The 18,529-nt window shown below is 57.5% G+C and overlaps 2 protein-coding genes across 4 annotated transcripts; both read left to right on the top strand.

Annotated features, from left to right (window-relative positions):
• Positions 1-91: 91 nt before the first annotated feature.
• Positions 92-3,734, top strand: TMED9 (transmembrane p24 trafficking protein 9). The gene is made up of 5 exons (XM_035727633.1): positions 92-309; positions 483-583; positions 1,325-1,450; positions 1,809-1,955; positions 2,875-3,734. The coding sequence occupies exons 1-5, from the start codon at positions 126-128 to the stop codon at positions 3,022-3,024; spliced, it is 708 nt and encodes a 235-aa protein (XP_035583526.1). The 5' UTR covers positions 92-125; the 3' UTR covers positions 3,025-3,734.
• A 2,678-nt stretch (positions 3,735-6,412) lies between these two features.
• B4GALT7 (beta-1,4-galactosyltransferase 7) lies at positions 6,413-17,061 on the top strand. 3 transcript variants are annotated; one of them, XM_027605874.1, is made up of 6 exons: positions 6,413-6,604; positions 10,119-10,481; positions 12,941-13,166; positions 14,126-14,209; positions 14,483-14,587; positions 14,970-17,061. In XM_027605874.1, exons 1-6 carry the CDS (start codon positions 6,555-6,557, stop codon positions 15,123-15,125), a joined length of 984 nt encoding a protein of 327 aa, XP_027461675.1. In that variant the 5' UTR covers positions 6,413-6,554; the 3' UTR covers positions 15,126-17,061. The 3 variants fall into 3 exon arrangements, with proteins under 3 accessions (XP_027461675.1, XP_027461678.1, XP_027461679.1); XM_027605877.1 differs by having other exon boundaries at positions 6,586-6,721; XM_027605878.2 differs by lacking the exon at positions 6,413-6,604 and adding an exon at positions 8,171-8,417.
• Positions 17,062-18,529: the final 1,468 nt, after the last annotated feature.

Raw genomic sequence — 18,529 nt, 5'->3', positions numbered from 1 at the left:
GGCCGCGGGGCATCTCGGGACTTGTAGTCCAGCCGGTCGAACTCGCTGTCCCGGCAGGCCCCGCGGCGGCGGCGGCAGGGCTACGTGGCGCCGCCGGCTGCCGTTGCGCCGGCAGGTGGGGCAAGATGGCTGCGGAGCAGGGCGTGAGGGTCGTAGGGCCCCGGTCCGGAGCGGGACTGGGCAGCGTGGTTAGGGCCCTCGCGCTGCTGCTATGTTTTGCGGCCCGCGGAGGCGCGCTTTACTTCCACATCGGGGAGACTGAAAAGAAGTGCTTTATTGAGGAGATTCCGGACGAGACCATGGTTATAGGTGCGGGTGGAAGGGGAGAGTTTGGAACAAGACCTTGGTCTTGGGGCGGCGGGGGGCGCGGGAGAGTCCGCTCTTCCAGAGCGGGGAGCACCCGGTCTCGCCGCGTCCTGGCGAGGGCCGACTCGACCCCACCTCGCGCTCGTCTGACCTGGGTTCGCCCCGCTTCCCTCCAGGAAACTACCGGACACAGCTGTATGACAAGCAGCGGGAGGAGTACCAGCCGGCCACCCCCGGGCTTGGTATGTTCGTGGAGGTGAAGGACCCAGAGGACAAGGTGAGCCGGCCCCTGAGCCCCGCCGAGCCCTCCACTCTGCACTTCACCGCTAGACCAGGCGGGCGCTGGTACTTCCCTCCTACTCGCCGCAGCCGCTCAACTGCTGGCGGTCGTTGGGGGTTGGTGAGAAGATCCCGGATTTTCGCTCTAGGCCAAACTTGGACTGCTATAGGCTAGCGGCTCCTCTCAGCTTCTTCCCGACTGCTGCATGACTCGGCCAAGCCCCCTTCCCTGCCCCGAGCCGTTTTCCTGGCCTGTGAGATGGAAATGCACCTGTCTTGTAGGCGCGGTTCGTGGGTTAATTGTGGTGCTGGCCATCAAAGAATTTCGTTAACTCTAATGCTGTGACGTCTAGACTTGAGGAGTTCACAGAACGGGGTGCTTTCCAAAACGAATGAGCGGCTTTTAATTTCGACGAATATTAAAGCAAAAGAAAAAAAAACTTTAGTTGCCACCTTTGGTTTAAGAAAAGAACCACACCAAAAGAGCGTAAATGGCAGGAGCTCCAATAAAGAGCCCTTCCCAAGAGCAGTCACGTGTCAGCTCCATCTCAGACGCTTCACCTCTGCCCCAGAAGGTTCTCAGACAAGGCTTGGGCAACTGCTGCTGAGCAGCTCTAGACCTTTTAATGTTGCGAGGTGCCTAAGGCTCTGTTTGCCAACTTTTGAGGCACTGAGAGCCTGAAGCCCTGTTTCCTTCCAGCCCCATCCCCCCTGTAACACTGAAGGCTTTTCTCTCCAGGTCATCCTGGCCCGGCAGTATGGCTCTGAAGGCAGGTTCACTTTCACCTCCCATACCCCTGGCGAACACCAGATCTGTCTTCACTCCAATTCTACCAAGTTCTCCCTTTTTGCTGGAGGCATGCTGGTGAGTGGAACCACGTGGGATTTGTAGCTTTCAAGCTCTAGAGCCCCGTCAGGGCTGGAGACTTGGTGGTGCTTTGGGTGTGAGATGAGTATGTCCGATTTTGTGTTTCCTAATAATTCTGGGTTTCCAGTGAACATTCAGGCACAGTTGCTGAGCTCCTTGTGTATGCCTTGGTCCAAGGCTAAGCCAAGCTGATTCTTGCCTGTTTTCCCAGAGCCCCGTAGGGCCAAACACTGAGGAGGTCTCAGCATTGGCTAAGTGCACAAATGAAGGAAGGTGGGGGACCAGCTGTCAGCCCCTGGCAGGAAGTTGGAGCAGGGCTGCCTGATTTCTTCTTATCTTCCTTGTCTGTCCACAGAGAGTACACCTGGACATCCAGGTGGGGGAACACGCCAACGACTATGCAGAAATTGCTGCCAAAGACAAGCTGAGTGAGTTGCAGCTCCGGGTGAGACAGTTGGTGGAGCAGGTGGAGCAGATCCAGAAAGAGCAGAACTACCAACGGGTATGTCGGGCAGGAGCTTCTGCGTGGGCTTCATCCCAGATGCCTTCCCCTGGCTCAGCCAGAAGTTGCATGCTGGTCGGATTCATTTTGAAACCCAAGGGATTTACCTGTCTGTGCCGCTTTGCAAGTCTAAAAGGCGGGGTGGGTACCACTCACTCCCGTTTGTAACCAAGGAGATAGGCTCTTAAGAGGCTGTCATTGCTCTAAATCACAGTGACACATGCCCAGTGACAAGAGCGGGAATTGATGCTAATACCATGGGTGTTATTTCCGTGGCTCCAGGTGCTTCTAGGACTAGCTATTTCATACTCACTTGTGTCGGGGAAGCAGGATGGGACCATGAATCTGTGACAATGAGGACTATTACGTGTCTAAGCCTCAGGGACCTCAAGTTAATTGTCAGCTGAGGGCAGCGTTGCAGATAATGCTAGCCCTGGGTTTTAAGAGAAGCAATGTGAATTTTTCCGGGTTTTAAATATTGGCAAAACACATGTATGTGCCAGATGCCACTACGGGGCCACCAGTTTGCAGCTTGTGCCCACAGTCCTCAAGGAGCAGCTAGGGAGAGCTGGGCAGAGAGATCAGAGCAAGTCCACTCCTAAGTGCTAGAGGACAGCTCTGATGGAGTGATACTGCAATGACTTTACCTCTCCACCAAGCTCCAGGATAGGACCAGCGGAGTGCTGTCCCTGACAGAGGAGCAGACAGACTTAAATGAGTGGGTTCCCTGAGGCCCTCTGGCTGGGGAGGATGAAAGCAGTCCCCAGGTGGGGGGTTTCTTTGACTCTTTGCAGGTACTTGACTGGAACCTGAGCAGAGCTGGTTGGCCCTGGGGCACCCTCTGGGAAGGGAATCCGGCAGTTAAAGTGGCGCCTGGTGGGGCCCAGCGAACTTGAGCTCCTCTTCCCTTCTCCTGCAGTGGCGAGAGGAGCGCTTCCGGCAGACCAGCGAGAGCACCAACCAGCGGGTGCTGTGGTGGTCCATCCTGCAGACCCTCATCCTCGTAGCCATCGGCGTCTGGCAGATGCGACACCTTAAAAGCTTCTTTGAAGCAAAGAAGCTGGTGTAGCCATCCCAGGCCTCACAGGCCATCCTTCCTCCCGGGCTGGGGGAGAAAGGGCCTCCTGGAACTGATTTCTCTCTGGCAGGAGGACTGGTTCCGAGCCGTGGATATCTGGAGGGGAGAGGGGCTACAGGCACCCCAGGCACAAGCTTAGGGCAGCAGCTTGGCTGGCTGATACCGAGCAGGTGGTGGGCCAATGCCTGCCCCCTCCCCCGGGATCTGAGCCCTTTGCAGTAATCACTCAGGGGCCAAGCCACTGGGAGCCCCGTTGGCACCTCAGAATCACAGTGTTACTGATCAGGGACGTGAGGCTATTGTCTGGGGTGGCTGGGGGAGGGGAGCGGGTGGGCGAGCCAGTCTTTTTTTCTGTCTTCCTTTGCTAACGTGGGATTTTGCGCAGGTTGGGGTGTGGCTGTGATTCCTTGCCACCCTGGGAACCTCACTATACCCTCCTTGGGCCCAGACTGCTGATCCAGGATGTGTGTGTCAATGGAGGGGAGGGGTGGAGGGGGTTGCAGTGTGGGGAAAGTAGCCCTGAGGTTGACCTCAGCTTCTCAAATTGGTTGTCCTTTGGGGGACTTGAGGAACTGGGGTCAAGCCAAGCAGAGGCCTTGGTGCTGGTTGGGGATGGGGCCTGCAGAGTCTTAGTTACTGATTTCATTTTCAATAAGTCTAGGTTTGTTACATTGGTTTCCCAATTAAAAAAAAAAAAGTGACTTCTCGTCCAGTGTAGTTACTATAGTGGCCGTAACACGGAGGTACTCGGGGAATGTCAGTTCTGCCACTGTGTACCTCACGTTCCAAGATGAAAATCCACCTGTGAACTTTGGTCCTCTTAGCCTCTCTCCACCTTCCCGCAGCAGGGGATAGCGGGTCTGCCCAAGACCATAAAACAAGTGACTTGTGGGCTTGGTGCTCAGATTTATACCATTTTCCTCTGTTTCCACTCCCTTGAGATACAAGTGGCCTCCCTGCGTTTCCAGAACAGGTGGACGGCATTGTCACGGTGCTGCCAGGAGGGGCCTCATTCGTAAAGGTAGTCGGCATTGAACAGAAGAGTGCAGCAGGTTTGGGAAGGACAGAAGTCCCTGGGCTGGTGGGCATGAGGATGTTGATGGTCTTAACCAATAGCACGGGATTTCAGCAAGGACCTTGAAGGAGAGGAAGGATTCTGAGGTAAGAAGGCAGAGCCGGGGAGTTGGGGGCATTGGCAAATGGAGGTCGACGGCATGGTTTCCACTGGAGTTCAGGATTTTATTTTATTTTACTTCTTTTTAAAGATTTTATTTATTTGACAGAGAGATAGCAAAAGCAGGAACACAAGCAGGGGGAGTGGGAGAGGGAGAAGCAGGCTTCCCGCAGAGCAGAGAGCCCGATGCGTGGCTCGATCCTAGGACCCTGGGATCATGACCTGAGCCCAAGGCAGATGCATAATGACAGTCACCCAGGCGCCCCAGGATTTTATTTGAGAGAGAGCACAAGCAGGGGGAGCGGCAGGCAGAGGGAGAAGCAGGCCCCCCCAGACGCAGGACTTGATCCCAGGACCCTGGGATCAAGACCTGAGTCAAAGGCCAACTGAGCCACCCAGGCAGCCCCTGTGGAGATAAATTTGAGGAAGGTTAACCCAGCAGTGTGAGAGAAAGAGTTGAGGGGGAGCAGGGGGACCAGTTTGCAGACTATTCGAACTGCCAGGTGGATGTGATCTGACCTCATATTGCCACCTAGACCACCTCCACATTAAAAACAAGACGCTTTTATAGAACAGCTTTGGAATTACAGAAAAATTGTATAAAATAGTTCCCCCCATTATTAATGTCATGCATCAGTTTGGCACGTTTGTTAAGAAACAATATCGATACATTATTTTTCACTGAAGTCCATGCCATATGTAGATTTCCTTAGCCATTGCCTAAGCCTTTTGTTTGTTTCAGGATCCCATCCAGGATACCACATTACATTTAGCCCCTTCTTCGCTGTGACAGTTTCTCAGAATTACTTTGCTTATTATTACCTTGACAGTTTAGGAGTACAGTTCAGGTTTTTTGTAGAATGTTCCTCAATTGGGATTTGTCTGCTATTTCATGATTAGACTGGAGTTCTGAGTTTGAAAGAAAGACCAAAAACGTGCCATTCTCATTCCATCATATCTATAGTGCTGATTATCAACATGACTGTGGGTGTCACCGTTTGAAATTAATTTTTATGTGAAATCTGATTTCTTGAGACAAATCAGATCTGACGCTAGTGGGGCTTCATTCTGATGTTACAATTAGCTGGGCCGAATCGAGCTGTCCCCTTGAGGTGGGTTTGTGCTTTCAGATCACAGTCCCACCTCCCTGCTACTGTCACTGGCCTTACTGGACTGGTCCCTGCAGGGGGTCAGCCTCCCCTGTGTCATCAGCAAACCTAGGCTGCATTTGCCAAGGCTCTGTTCTAGGGTGCAGTGCAATGGCAGAGTTTAGCAGCGAGGTCCCTGGTGGGTATATGCTGGGTTTAACGGAGAAAGGGGGCTGCTGGGGTGACTAAATTCCTCACCGACAGTAAAGTCCTTTTGGAGGGACTGCAACCAAGGTATCTTGGTTTACACCCTGAATTGCCTCTCTCTGCCCCAGCTTTTCAAGTGGGCAGAAGTACACTACTCGTAAGGACTGAATGAGAGAACGGGAGTAAAGAATTTAGAACCATGCCTGGCACCTAGTAAGCACTCAGTAGATGTTAGCTATTTATTTGGGAACTTCACATTTGCCTAAGAGCAGGGGAGATCAAGCCCCACGAGCTCTGTTGCTGTCTTTTCCCAGGTGGGAGGCTGGCCGAGCCGGGTAAGTTCCCACTGTGCCAGGGAAGATAAGTATAAGAACTTCGTCTTATACTCCCCCTTCAGTGTTCACCTCAACTCCAACAAAGTGCCCCCCTCCCGCATAATAACTTGTCACTGACATCGGGTTGACTATATGCCCAGCACCCACCAAGTATGTTGGTCTGTCCTCCTTCAACCCAAGCAACCACGTCGGTCAGGGACTATTTATGCACGCAAGTGAGGAAACATTTGCAAGGGGATGGTGCCTTGCCCCCTAGGGCTTGGGGTCTCTGCTTGGCCCGAGGCTGAGCCCCGAGCCTGGCCTTGCCCCACTCCTAGCTTGCTGCGGAGGAAGAATGCACCACCAACTGGGGCCGGGAAGAGGAGGAGGGTGCGGATCGTCATCCCAGAGCGCCGGTTTGGAAGCCTGGAGTCTAAGTCCAGCACCGGCTCAGTGACTTGAGCCCCCTCCGGGCTCTCGGTTTCTCGGGAGAACGAACGGGTGCCCGGCAGGGCAGTTGAGCCGTTCGGCGGTGGGAGCGCTTGGGCGTTCCTCGCACGCGGAACCTTTCACGCGGCGGCTTGGGGGAACGGACGGCGCGGCTGGAGCGGCGGACCCGGCGGACCGGGAGGCGGGGCGGACGGGGCGGGGCCGGAGGCGGAGGCGCCGCGTAGGCCCGGGAGGCCGGGCCGGCCCGGCTGGGAGCTCGAGTCCCATGCGCCGACACCTCCCCCCACGATGTTCCCCTCCCGGAGAAAAGCGGCGCAGCTGCCCTGGGAGGACGGCAGGTGAGCGGCGGCGGCCGGCCCGGGCCCCGTCCTCCCGGGTGCCGATCCTTTCCGGGCCGCCCCGCGGAATCTAGGAGCCCGAGGCCGTCGCGTCCCCGTCTGCGGGGCTTCCTGAGGGTCTGTGGTTCTCCTTGTGGGTCCCTGTCTCTCTGGGTCCGGGTCGCCGTCTCTCCGTGTGGGTCTCTGTTTCTCGCGGTCTCCGTCGCTCCGCAGGTCTCCGTCCCTCCGCGGGTCCGTATTTCTCCGGTGACTTCCCCTTGTGAGTTTCTGTCCCTCGCTTTGCGAGGCTCTGTCTCTCCGCTCCGTGTCGCTCTTTGTGTCTGTGGTTTTCCACTGGCGTCTGTCTTCGTGCGGGTCTCTGACTCCATTGATCTCTCCCCACTGGATCTCTGTCTTTCTGTCTGCCCCGGCCCCTGAGGGTCGTTCTGCCTTGTCTCTGGTCTCCCGCTTCCCCCCTTCACGTCCACGTAGCCTCATACCCTACCCTCTCTCACGCTTCCCCAGCTTTTGCTGACCGCCCAGAAGCTTTTCCGACCAGATCGAAACTCTGGATGCTGTGCCTGGCAGGCCCCTGCCTGGCACGTACTAGGCACTCTGCACACGTAATGCTGGTTCATTTCCGGTGCAGCTGTACTCGAGTGGGACCTGCTCCATGGGTTAGGTGTGAGCTGGATCCAGACCTTAGCTAGTGATGTTCTCCACTAAAGCAGAATCAGGGTAGGGGAGCCATTTGCCCATCTAGATTCGGGGGGACACCCACACTTCATTCTTAAGATGTGCCCGCAAAACTCTTCTCACCCAGAACACCGGATAGCGGGTGTCCGGAGACCCAGTGAATGACACCTCATTCCCTGTATGTCTCTTGAGTTTGCCAGGTGCCAAAAGATTCTGAAATATAGTGGGCACAACTCTTTAGTTTGGGGGATTTTTCCGACTTGGTGTTGAAGTCGGAAGACAGGAATATAAGAGAAGGAAAGCCTGGATAGTGGAGTGAGCCCTGGGCGGCAATCCTCTTTAATAGCCATGTGAACCAGAACAGATCACTAAATCTTTCTGACCTCAGCTTTTCCATCTCTGAAACAGGGATCATAATATCTACTCTGCAGGGCTGCATGAGGATTAAAAGAGATCACATCCGTAAAGCTCTTGACCCTGTGCCTTGCACAGAGGAGGTGTCTAACGGGTCCCTTTGCATTTGGGAAGTGCTGTTAACCAGGGCAGCTGATATTCAAACCTGTATCACTAAGATTTGTGTAAGGAAAGAGAGGAAAGGTAATGGAGGAGAAGTTCCATTTCCTGATCCCTTTCCATAAACCTTTGGAACATACCTGTGTTCCCAAAAAAAGTTACCCATGTCAATTCCTGCTTTGGACCCAGGGGGTTCAAAGGTCCATGCAACCGATGCAGGCTAGTGTAGCAATCGAGAGTGCTGGCTCTGGAGCCAGCCTGCCTATATTTGAATCTGCCTTTTCTAGCCTTGGGCGCAGACTGATGGAGACAAAAAAAACCTCCTCTGGTCTGCCCCTCAGAGCAGGGTGCCCCGGGGCCTGGGAGCCGCTGGGCCTGCAGATCTGGAGTTTGCCACCAGGTGGCGCCAGGAGCTCTCAGTGTCCACTTGTCCTGAGGAATTGAGATTTGGTTCTGAATTCAGTTGCTCGGGGATTTGGGCCCTTAGAGCCCAAAGGATAGGATTGCCTACGAGAACGTGATCCTGGAAAGGGAAGCTGGACTGAAGGAACAGCCTGTGAAGTTGCACAGAGTGCCCAAGCCATGCCAAACCCCCGGATAACGGTCACTGCTTCTTTTCCCAAAGGTGGGATGTTTCTTCATGTCCGTATTCCCGGTCTCCATCCCACCCCCAGAGAGAGCCCCGAGGGCGAAAGAGAATCTGTAGAGGTTCCAGCCTTCCCAAGCCACTGGCAGGATTGGGCTCCGCTCCTCCCCAGCGGAGAGCCCTACCACAGGACAATGGGGGGTAAGTCAGAAGCCTTGTCTTACCTGGCCACCTCTCTGCTGTGTGTGGGACCTGGCTGCAGGGCTGCTGGCTTCCAGGTTGTGCTCTAGAGAAAGTCAGGAGCTGTTCTGGCTCTGGTGTGTGACTTAAAGCATGTCCCTGACAGCTTGAACCTTTCCTGTGACTCGCCTAGCAAGCCCTCTGTTGTCTAAACTGGGGCCGCAGGCAGAAACTGATGACCTGCAGGGGAAGACAGTGAGCAGGGACACAAGTGATTGCAGAGACACAAGTGATTACAGATAAGAGCTCTGAAGAGGGAAGGCCCAGAGGCCATGCAGGGAGTGCTCTGTCAGTTTGTGCGCACGTTGAGGGGTTGGCTCTGCGGGCCCTGGCGTTGGAATTGAGGTAGAGGGACCGTGCTGGCCATGACATGGGAGGTTGGCCCCAGAGGATCAGCAGCGGGCTTCCAGGCAGATAAAATAAGGAAGGGCACAGCAGACTGTGTGAGGGCTGGAGCAGGAAGGACTATGGTGAGTGGCGAAGCTCTGGGTTACCCCACACGTGCCCTCGGTGAGTGGTAGGGAGCAACTCAGGTCAAATTTGTGCCGCCTGCCAGCTAACTGGTGACTCCTAAAGGCAATAAAGCCAAGTGTTTTGCAGGTTATTGCAGGGGGAGTAGATTGAGGAAGATTGCTTTTTCTTAGGTTGCTCAGCTCCTTCGCGATCCTCAGCAAAGGGATCAGGTGAATCCCACCTTCCTAACCTAGAGAGCAGCCTCTCCAAGCACTCCCTCGGTGTCCAGGCCATTCAGTGGCGCTGGCCGCTTCTAAACCCAGCCTGGGTTCCATTCCCGGCGTGCATCTTCCTTTCCCTCTTCCGTCTTTCATCTCTTGTCGCATGGGCTGCCCCTTGGACTGAAGCTTTGAGACTCGTTCAGTGAACTGCCACTGGCCGTTTGGGCCTTGTGTTGTTTTGGAGGCAGATCCGATCTTCCCAGAGTCAACTCAGGTCTCTTCCCTGGGACGGATATCGGCCCTGGCCCCCGCCTTGGGGGTCTTTCTTGTGTGAGAAGCAGGATGAAGCCAAGGTTTCATCTAGGGGTAAACCGACAGGGGAGCGTGGTTGGAAGGCAGTGGATGGGACCTCTAAGGCGGCACTCCTGCCGTCGGCTCGAGCTTTGGACCTCCAGCCATTGTCCTGGGGAGGGGCAGGTACAAGGCACAAGGAGTCTCATCCCTGACCTCCAGCAGCTCTTGGTCTGACCTGGACTCACTCACAGAAAGTAAAGGGGTGTGAAGGAACTGGGGCAGCTCTGCCCAGGGGATGGAGGGCTTCCTGGAGGCGGCGTGAACAGAGGCTGGGCCCAGAGCAGTGAGCAGGATTCTGATGCGAGGTAGCAGCATGAACAAAAGCATTCAAGTGTTGGCTTCTGCACTAACTCCCAGGCGCTTGGGGCAGACCGGTCCTGTGTGCCCAACTTGGGGGGAAGCCAGAGAGGGGCCTGTCAGAGGGCCCCTGGTGCCACCCGCCCTCCTGACCCTGTCCCTGCTCTTGTCGCAGGTCCAGGTTGCTGCCCAGCGGCCTCCCTCGGAAGTGCTCCGTCTTTCACCTCTTCGTTGCCTGTCTCTTACTGGGCTTCCTCTCCCTGCTCTGGCTGCAACTCAGCTGCTCCGGTGACATGGCCCGGGCAGCCAGGGGACAAGGGCAGGAGACCCCAGGCCCACCCCAGTCCTGCCCCCCAGAGCCGCCTCCTGAGCACTGGGAAGAAGACTCATCCTGGGGCCCCCACCGCCTGGCCGTGCTGGTGCCCTTCCGCGAGCGCTTTGAGGAGCTCCTGGTCTTTGTGCCCCACATGCACCGCTTCCTGAGCAGGAAGAAGATCCAGCACCACATCTACGTGCTCAACCAGGTGGACCACTTCAGGTAGGGGCGGCCTCCTGATTCAACAGGCCCTCTCCAGGTCCTCACCTTGCCCTGGCCCCTCGGACTCCTCCCTTTCCCACAGGAGTCCTATGCCAGGGGGGTCTCTGGCCTGTGAAAGCTCCCCCCATCCCTGGGGAGCAGTGGCAGCTGGGGCGGGGGGAGCAGTAATCTTTTTTTAAAAGGATTTGTTTATTTATTTGAGAGACAGAAAGAACGAGCAGGTGGGAGGGGCAGAGGGAGAGAGAGAATCTCAAGCGGACTCCCCACCGAGCGCAGAGCCCGACGCGGGGCTCGATCTTACCACCCTGAGATCATCACCTGAGCCGAAACCAAGAATCGGATACTTAAATGCCTGAGCCACCCCCGCCCCCCCGCCCCAGGTGCCCTGATACCCATTTTGCAAAGATGACCACAGCTCCTGTATGAGGAATAGCTTTTACCTGGACACCAGAGGGGTGCTGGGTGGTCAGAGGTGAGGGTGTCTTGGCTCTGGGGGAGATGTGGTGGGGAGGAGCTTTCTAGTGGATTGGCTGTGGGTATTCAGGGAAGGGCTGGTCAAGACCACAGCTTCGAAGCTGCTCTGGTGTTACCCTGAGGTCGTTGCCCTTTACCACGCCTCGCTCCACTGGGACAGGTCCAAAGGCTCTGGGGCCCCACCCGGCCCTTTAGGCCACAGTTGCCCCAGTTTTCACAGCCCACCCTCCTGGTCCTCACTGTCTCCTCCCCCAGCTTGGATTCCACAGTCCATCGGTAGCATCAGTCCCTCGGCCCATGGGCCACAGAATGTGGCTGGAGAGGTGGCTTGTCTTCCTGGCAGTGGAGGGCCTGCCTGGAGCCCCGCGCTCCTCTGGCCTGCTGCCTCTCCGCTCTCTGACGCAGCTCTGCTCCCTCTCTCCTCTCCTCCTCCTCCTCAGCCTCGGCTGATGACTTTGCTTCCTGTGTGAGGAAACAGAACCAGCTGGAAGAGAGCGCGCCCTGGTGCCCACCAGCCTAGGCACCCGCCATGCTGAGAATGCCCTGTCCCAGCCCCTCCACTTGGGCCCCCGATCCCCTTCTCGCTATGCTGTTCAAGGACATGGCTCTAGCCACGGCTCCTTTCTCGCCCGCACCAATGGGCACCCGCTGCAGCACGCCCACTGAGATAGCGCCCAATTAAAAAAGACAAGACCCTGTGACCTCCCATCACCATTTCTCTGCTCCCCTTTGTAGCAGGAACCCCCCCCCCCCCCCGCTCTCTGGAACCTACTCTGTTCCAGCGTTTACCCCCATCATGACATGGAGGCAGCTCTCGCCGATACCACCAGTGAGCCCCAGTGAGCCCACTGCCATGCCCCGAAGCCTCCCCTCCCTGACCTCTTGAGTTGGTGCTCTTGGGGCTCAGCGCCTCAGCATCCTCTTTTCTGGCTCCAGTAACTCCCTGGGGGTTTTCGGTCGGTCTCAGGGCGCTAAACCCCACCCGTACCCTGCTGACCACCCCCCCAAGTCTGTATTCTCCTGACCGCCAGAACCGCACGTGCAACCACCTGCGTCACCCTCCTTCTGGGGGTGTCGGGCAGCTGAGGCTTAAGATCAAAACCACATTTCTGAATTCCCACCCGCCCCCCTTCCCCATTTCAGGAGCTGCCCGCTCCTCGCTTCTGCTTGCTCAGGCCAGAAAGCCTCAGAATCATTCTCAACCCCCCTCTTTCCCTCGCGCGGTGCATCCCGACTCTCAGAATACATCTAGAACTTGCCCCCTTCTCACCACCCCCCTGAGCTAAATCACTACTGCCTCCTGTCTAAATGAGTGTAGGAGCCTCCCAACCCGACTGCCTGCTCCCGCCCCTGATCCTCCCGTCTCTTCCCAACACCCCAGCTGGCGTGACCCTGTTACACGCCAAGACACAGCACGTCCTGTCCCTGCTTCGAGCCCATGGCTCCTGCGTCTTCCTGCGGGTCACAGCCCCAACCTGCCAGGGCCCCTCCCCAGCCGCATCCCTTAAGCCCTCCTCGGTCCCTCTGCTCCTGCCTCAGGCCTTGTCGGTTGCTTTCACCTCTGCTCGGAGCCCCATCCCCTCCACTCCTCTCCCCTGCCACCCTGTTATCCTGCCCCCCATCCCCCTTGTCTGAAAGAACACTGCCCCGCCCCCCAGCGGGCTCCCCCTTCCTCGCCCTGCTGTTCTTTCCTTCGCGGCTCACCAGGGTCTGGCTGGGCACATAACTTATTTTTTTCCTTTACAAGCATGTCAGCTCCCAGAAGACAGGGCTTTGATTTCTCAGTGCGGGCACTGCAGTGATCCGGGCGGTTTCCGGCACATGGTGGGGGCTCGGTGGACCTGTGTGCGCTGAGCCCGGGGCGGGGGGGTGCAGGCGTGCAGCCGGGCAGCCCCCCAGGGAAGGCGGCGTCGGGCGCCGGGCGCCGGGCGGGGAGAGCAAGCCCCGCCCCCCGCCCGCTCAGCCTCTGCCAACCCCCTGCGCAGGTTCAACCGCGCGGCCCTCATCAACGTGGGCTTCCTGGAGACCAGCAACAGCACGGACTACATCGCCATGCACGACGTGGACCTGCTGCCCCTCAACGAGGAGCTGGACTACGGCTTCCCCGAGGCCGGGCCCTTCCACGTGGCCTCCCCGGAGCTCCACCCGCTCTACCACTACAAGACCTACGTGGGCGGCATCCTGCTGCTCTCCAAGCAGCACTACCAGCTGGTGAGGCCCAGAGCCAGGGGGCGCCCGCCTGCAGGAGCCCGGGAGCAGCCCACCACATGGGAGACTTGGTTAGGGAGGCCGCGGCCGGGAGCGGGAGCCCCGGTACCAGCTGGCTTCAGAACAGAACACTGGGGGTGGGAGGGGGGCCGGCTCCTTGGCTCTCAGACTGGACCGGTCTGGGTGGGGCCGGGGGACGGTCTGGCTTCAGGAGCGGCTGGCCCAGCCTCTCAGATGAGGGTCCCCCGACACCATCTCATGCGCCATCTCTCAGCTCGGCTTTCTCAGTGGAGTGGATTTATTTTCAGACACTCAACGGGCAGGGTGCTTGTACCTGCCCCCCGCGCCCACCTAGGCCCGGTTTCAGTGGAAGATGAAGTACCTTCTCCAGCAACCCAGACAGGAGTCCCAGAACTGCATCTTGCTGCCTCTTGATTGGCCTGACTTGAGTCAGGGGCCCACCCTGAGTCAGGGGCTGTGGCTGGAGGTCGGTTGGGGGGAGGGGGACCAAGTGGCTTAGACCCCCCTTTCTTGCACGTCTTTTCAGGCTGTGGCTGAAGCCAGCTTTATGTAAATGAAGCTCCAGGTCGGGTAGCAGAAAACGGTGCTGCCACAGAGCCCAGCTGTCCCCATCCCCCCAGGGAGAGACCAGGGCAGAGCGTCCCCGGGAGAAGCGGGGGCATGGGGCAGGCAGAAGTCAAGCACGAGCTGGCACTTCTGCCCATCACCAGCTGCCCAGAGAGGTGCCCTCCTGCCAGCCAGACCTTTTTGAGAAACTGGTCATCTCACACAAGTTCAGGGCCCCATTAGAACAGGCAGAGGGACTGGGTGTCCATTCGAACCTCCACGGGGCCGGGGGGGGTGCGGGGAGGAGCAGGGGGCCTTGGCAGACTCCCAAGTGGTAGGAGACCAGGGAGTGCTCCTGGGAGGATGGGGCAAGTGACACTCCCTGTCTCTATTAGTGCAACGGGATGTCCAACCGCTTCTGGGGCTGGGGCCGTGAAGACGACGAGTTCTACCGCCGCATCAAAGGGGCCGGGCTGCAGGTAATGTCTCCCCAAGGGCTCCCCCCCTCTTCAGCCTTTGTGGCTGCCCTGAGGTTCCCTTCTCTGGCTCAGATGAGGTTCCTGGGACTTGGAGATGGCCCCCCCTGCCCTGCCACCGATGAGCACCTCTTTCTCCTGCTGAGTGGCAGTGCAGGCCCCTGCCTGTGGCCTTTGGCCCGTGGCCCATGGCAGGCGGGGGGACCCCGGAAGACTAGCGGTGAGGGCCAGAGCTCCGGGAGGGCGGCCTGACCCCCCTTCCTTTGGCCTTCTTAGCTTTTCCGCCCCTCGGGAATCACAACTGGGTACAAGACATTTCGCCACCTGCATGACCCAGCCTGGCGGAAGAGGGACCAGAAGCGCATCGCCGCTCAAAAACAGGTGCTGGCTGGTCCCCTGATTGGGGCCGCATAGGTGGTGACATGGGGAAAGCAACAGGGCCAAGCCTTACCACCAAGCTCTCCTCGGGCCCAGATGGCCCTGTCCTCTCCTGCTTGGCCCAGCGTAGTCCCCGCTCTGGGGGCTGCCATGAGCACCTGGGTGCCGTGGGCCAGCCGAGACCTCAGGGCCCGGGCAGGCGGGGAGCAGGGGAGGGACTCTGCTGTAGGTGCCGACTCCCAGGCAGACCTGTGACACAGGGACCACTATCCCGCACCCGGCCATATTGGCGCATCGGCTCTCGTACTTACCGCCGCGGTGCCGCTGGGGACAGTTAGCCGCCACACAGCCCTGAGTACGTGCCCTCTCCCCCTTCCCTTCCCAGGAGCAGTTCAAGGTAGACCGGGAGGGCGGCCTGAGCACCGTGAAGTACCGCGTGGATTCCCGCACTGCCCTGTCGGTGGGCGGGGCCCCCTGTACTGTCCTCAACATCCTGTTGGACTGTGACAAGGCTGCCACCCCCTGGTGCATGTTTGGCTGAGCCGGCGGACAGTAAGGAAGCCTGTGCCCACAGGCCACACAGCTCCTCAGGCTCAGGACAAAGCCTCAGGCCCGGCGCCCTACTCCAGTAGGACGTGGAGGGGCCCAAAACAGCGCCTAGCAAGCCACCCGCTTGCGGCAGCCCGGCCCCCCTGGGGGCAGGCTGGACCCGGGACGCTGCTAGCAATGAACAGCAGTGGAGAGAGGCTGGAACGCGGCTGCCACCTGGGACCGCCCGCCCCCTTCCTACTTGCCCTGCTCTGCCCGCCTTGGCGTGCTTAGACCTTGGTTCCTTCCCCTGGACCGCGTTGGGCAGAAGCCAGGTGGCGGACATCGGTGGCCAGGCGATCCAGAAGGTTGGAACTGCAGAAACCGGCGTGCAGGTCCCACAGGAAGGGAACTGCGGAGGCCAGCTCCTGCTGGGTGTCAACTGTGCAGGAATGTGGGCCCCGTGTTGCCGGATCTTCTGATTTTTTCAAAAGAAACTAGAATTCTGGATTCTTACGTGAAATTGGGTACTTTTTAAACGCTAGCAACTAATTGAAACTTCAGAAAAGGATGGTGGGCCAGACAAAACGTGTTGTGGACCACCAGTTTGTCGCCTATGACCAAGTGGAGGGGGATGGGGCAAAAGATGGCACCTCCCTTAGTGATGAGCTGGCAAGGGGTTGGGACAGGGCTGGGGATGCCAAGGCCAGGGGAAGCTCAGGTGGGAGAGAAGCTGGATGGAGGGCAAGGTTCCTGCCACCTCCCACAGCCCTCCAGGCTTCGCTGCCCTTCTGGGCAGTCTGGTCCCTCTGGGGTCGGGGGGGCTTCATCCTGCCACACTGGGATGGACAGTCATAGATCCACAGGCCCAGACTCAGGGTAGGCAGAAGGTGCCGGCAAGGACCTGGTCGTAGCTTGGAGGTGGGAAGACCACGTCTCTGAGGTGGGAGGAAGAAGATGAGAAGCAGGAGAATCCTGGGTGGTTCCCACAAGCATGAGGGCAGATTAGCACTGATCACACGATGTCCAGGAGAAGCAAAGGAGGGGAGCCATGGGAGACCATGGAATTGGGGAGTGACCTTGGAGGAATTACCTGCAAGGAAGCCTGGGGCCAATGAGAGTGTGAGGTGAGGGGCTCTGCAAGGTAGATCACTCCTTCAAGGCATCTGACTGCCAAAGATTTGGGCCAGAAGTCAGGAGAGTCTTGGGACCAGGGCAAATTGGTTTGTTTAACAATAAACAGGACACCTGAAATGCCAGAAGAAGGGAGTGAAGTCCCAGAGTTCGGGAGGGTGGATTCAACAGCTGTGCTCCAAAAAGACTACCCCTCTGAGGATGATCTCAGGGCTGCTGTGTACAGTTGTGGGGGTTGTGCACTGCATCACTTGAGCGGAGTGTGAGTACAATGTAACTATTCAGATGTCTAACAGAGGGTCCTTGTTATCCTAAAGTGACCTCTTCCAGCAGTTCAGCTTCACTCAGCATGGTGAGGGGCGAGCATAGGGCGATGACGGTGCAAGGGCAGTGGGAGGGACTTGGTCAACTTGAGGCCCAGGAGAGGGGAGTGAAGTGCTCCCTGTGGGCCAGTCTCTCGACAACCCTGGCTGCATCATCTTGGACTTCTATAACATGGAGGCAGAATGCCAACCTCTTTGGAGTTGGTGAGACTGGACGTGCCATCAGAGCCCCCAGCTCGGTACTCACCTAGCGCGTAGCAAGACCCACAAGAATAGGGAGCTCCCTCCTTGCCACCTGCATGGAAGGAGTAGAATGAAGCAGGACCAGCTGCCTTGGCTGGGGGAGGCCCCCTACCCGCTCCCCCCATGGCCACTGCCACCACCTTCCAGGAGCCCAGAGGCACCCCGGGCCAGGCCTGATGCAGCCTGAATGTGCAGCCTCCATGCTTCTCCAGCCGGGGCCTCCCCACCCACCCACCCCCGCCCCTCCAGCAGAGGAGGAGGAGGGGGCTGACCGGTGGCTGGCTCGGGGAGGAAGTAGACAGCTTGGCAGCTTGGTTGCCTGCTCCACGGGGGGAGCTGACATCCTTGTCTTGCCGGCCAGGACGTGGAGGAATTGGACCCAGGACATAGCTGGCCAACCTGGTGGCTAGAATAGCACCTAGCCCTCAGTGGGCGTTAACCACATACAGAAGTCTTGCCATTGCGTTCTCTCATGAAGCGTCTCTTTACCTAAGCTATCTCCTAATTATTCACCTGTTCTATAGACGAGGATGAAGCATAGAGTGGTAAGTAGCTTGCCAAGGTCAGAGAGCTGATACCTGGTGGAGCTTGGGATTTGGACCCCAAGACTCCGACTTGAGAGCCAGATTCCTTCATCCCTGGCCTGTACAGCAGGTGCCAAGAGACAGATGTTCCTTTCCTTCCAGACCTTCCCTCCTCTCCCCAGCCAGAGGGGGCCAATGGGAGGGCTGGTCAATGCTGTCTGGTGCCTCTCCCGCCTCTGGGACAAAAGCAGAGCCAGGGGGGCGATCCACAGTGTCTGCCCCTTGCCGCCTCTGCCTGGGGTAAGGTGGGGATTTGCCTGTTGGAGAGGTCCCTTGGGACATTGGCGGCATCCACAGCATGGCATTCTGCCTGAGGAATGTACCAGAGGCTTGGGGAAGGCCTCCCCCAAAAGGCAGGATCTTGCTGGTGGAACCACATTGCAGTCGCAATGGGAAGGGTTCCAGAGGGATCAGCAAGGACAAGGCAGAAACACACCGGAGACAGTGTGTCATGGTGAGGGACCTGGAAGCAGTTCAGGGTGTCCCTGGTACCCTGATGTGGTGTAGGAGTTGGGGGAGGTGGGCAGCAGAGGGAAGGCTAAGGTGACCCCTGAGGACCTGGGAAGGCCACACTGAGCAACATGTACATTATTCCGTGGGCGCAGGGGTTTCAAGCAGGGGAGAGTTTCTGAGCAGGGAGACATATGGTTGGGTCTGTGTTACAGAAAGATCCTTTGGGATCTAACACCCCGCCGGTCCGGAGGATGGAGCCTGGGGGAGGGATAGCTTAGGCTGAACAAGACATGATGAAGCCAGACTGAGGCCAAACAAACAAGGACACTAGAAGAACTTAAGGCCACTGGCACCTAAAGCTACAGGAACCATTAAATTGGTCCAACTCCTAGCCAGACTAACATCAAACTTCACATTAAAGGTTTATATCAGTCCCTTTATCTAATAAATCATGCATTACAAGCCTTGCAAAAAGGCAAGAAAAAAAAAAACACTGAAAAGAGAGCAAGAATCAGAACCAAACTCAGATATGACACAGAGTTTGGAATTACAGATAGGAAATTTAAAATAACTATGACTCATATGTTAAGGGCTTGGGATATTATGATTTGTCAGAAATATATATTTGGTCATTCAGATGACCAAAATATATTTCTTCTCATATATTTGGTCTTCATCCA

The sequence above is a fragment of the Zalophus californianus genome, chromosome 5, assembly GCF_009762305.2.
Source record: "Zalophus californianus isolate mZalCal1 chromosome 5, mZalCal1.pri.v2, whole genome shotgun sequence".
NCBI lineage: Eukaryota > Metazoa > Chordata > Mammalia > Carnivora > Otariidae > Zalophus > Zalophus californianus.
The sequence above is the reverse complement of the archived record's forward strand: the minus strand, read 5'-3'. Positions and strand labels throughout refer to the sequence as shown.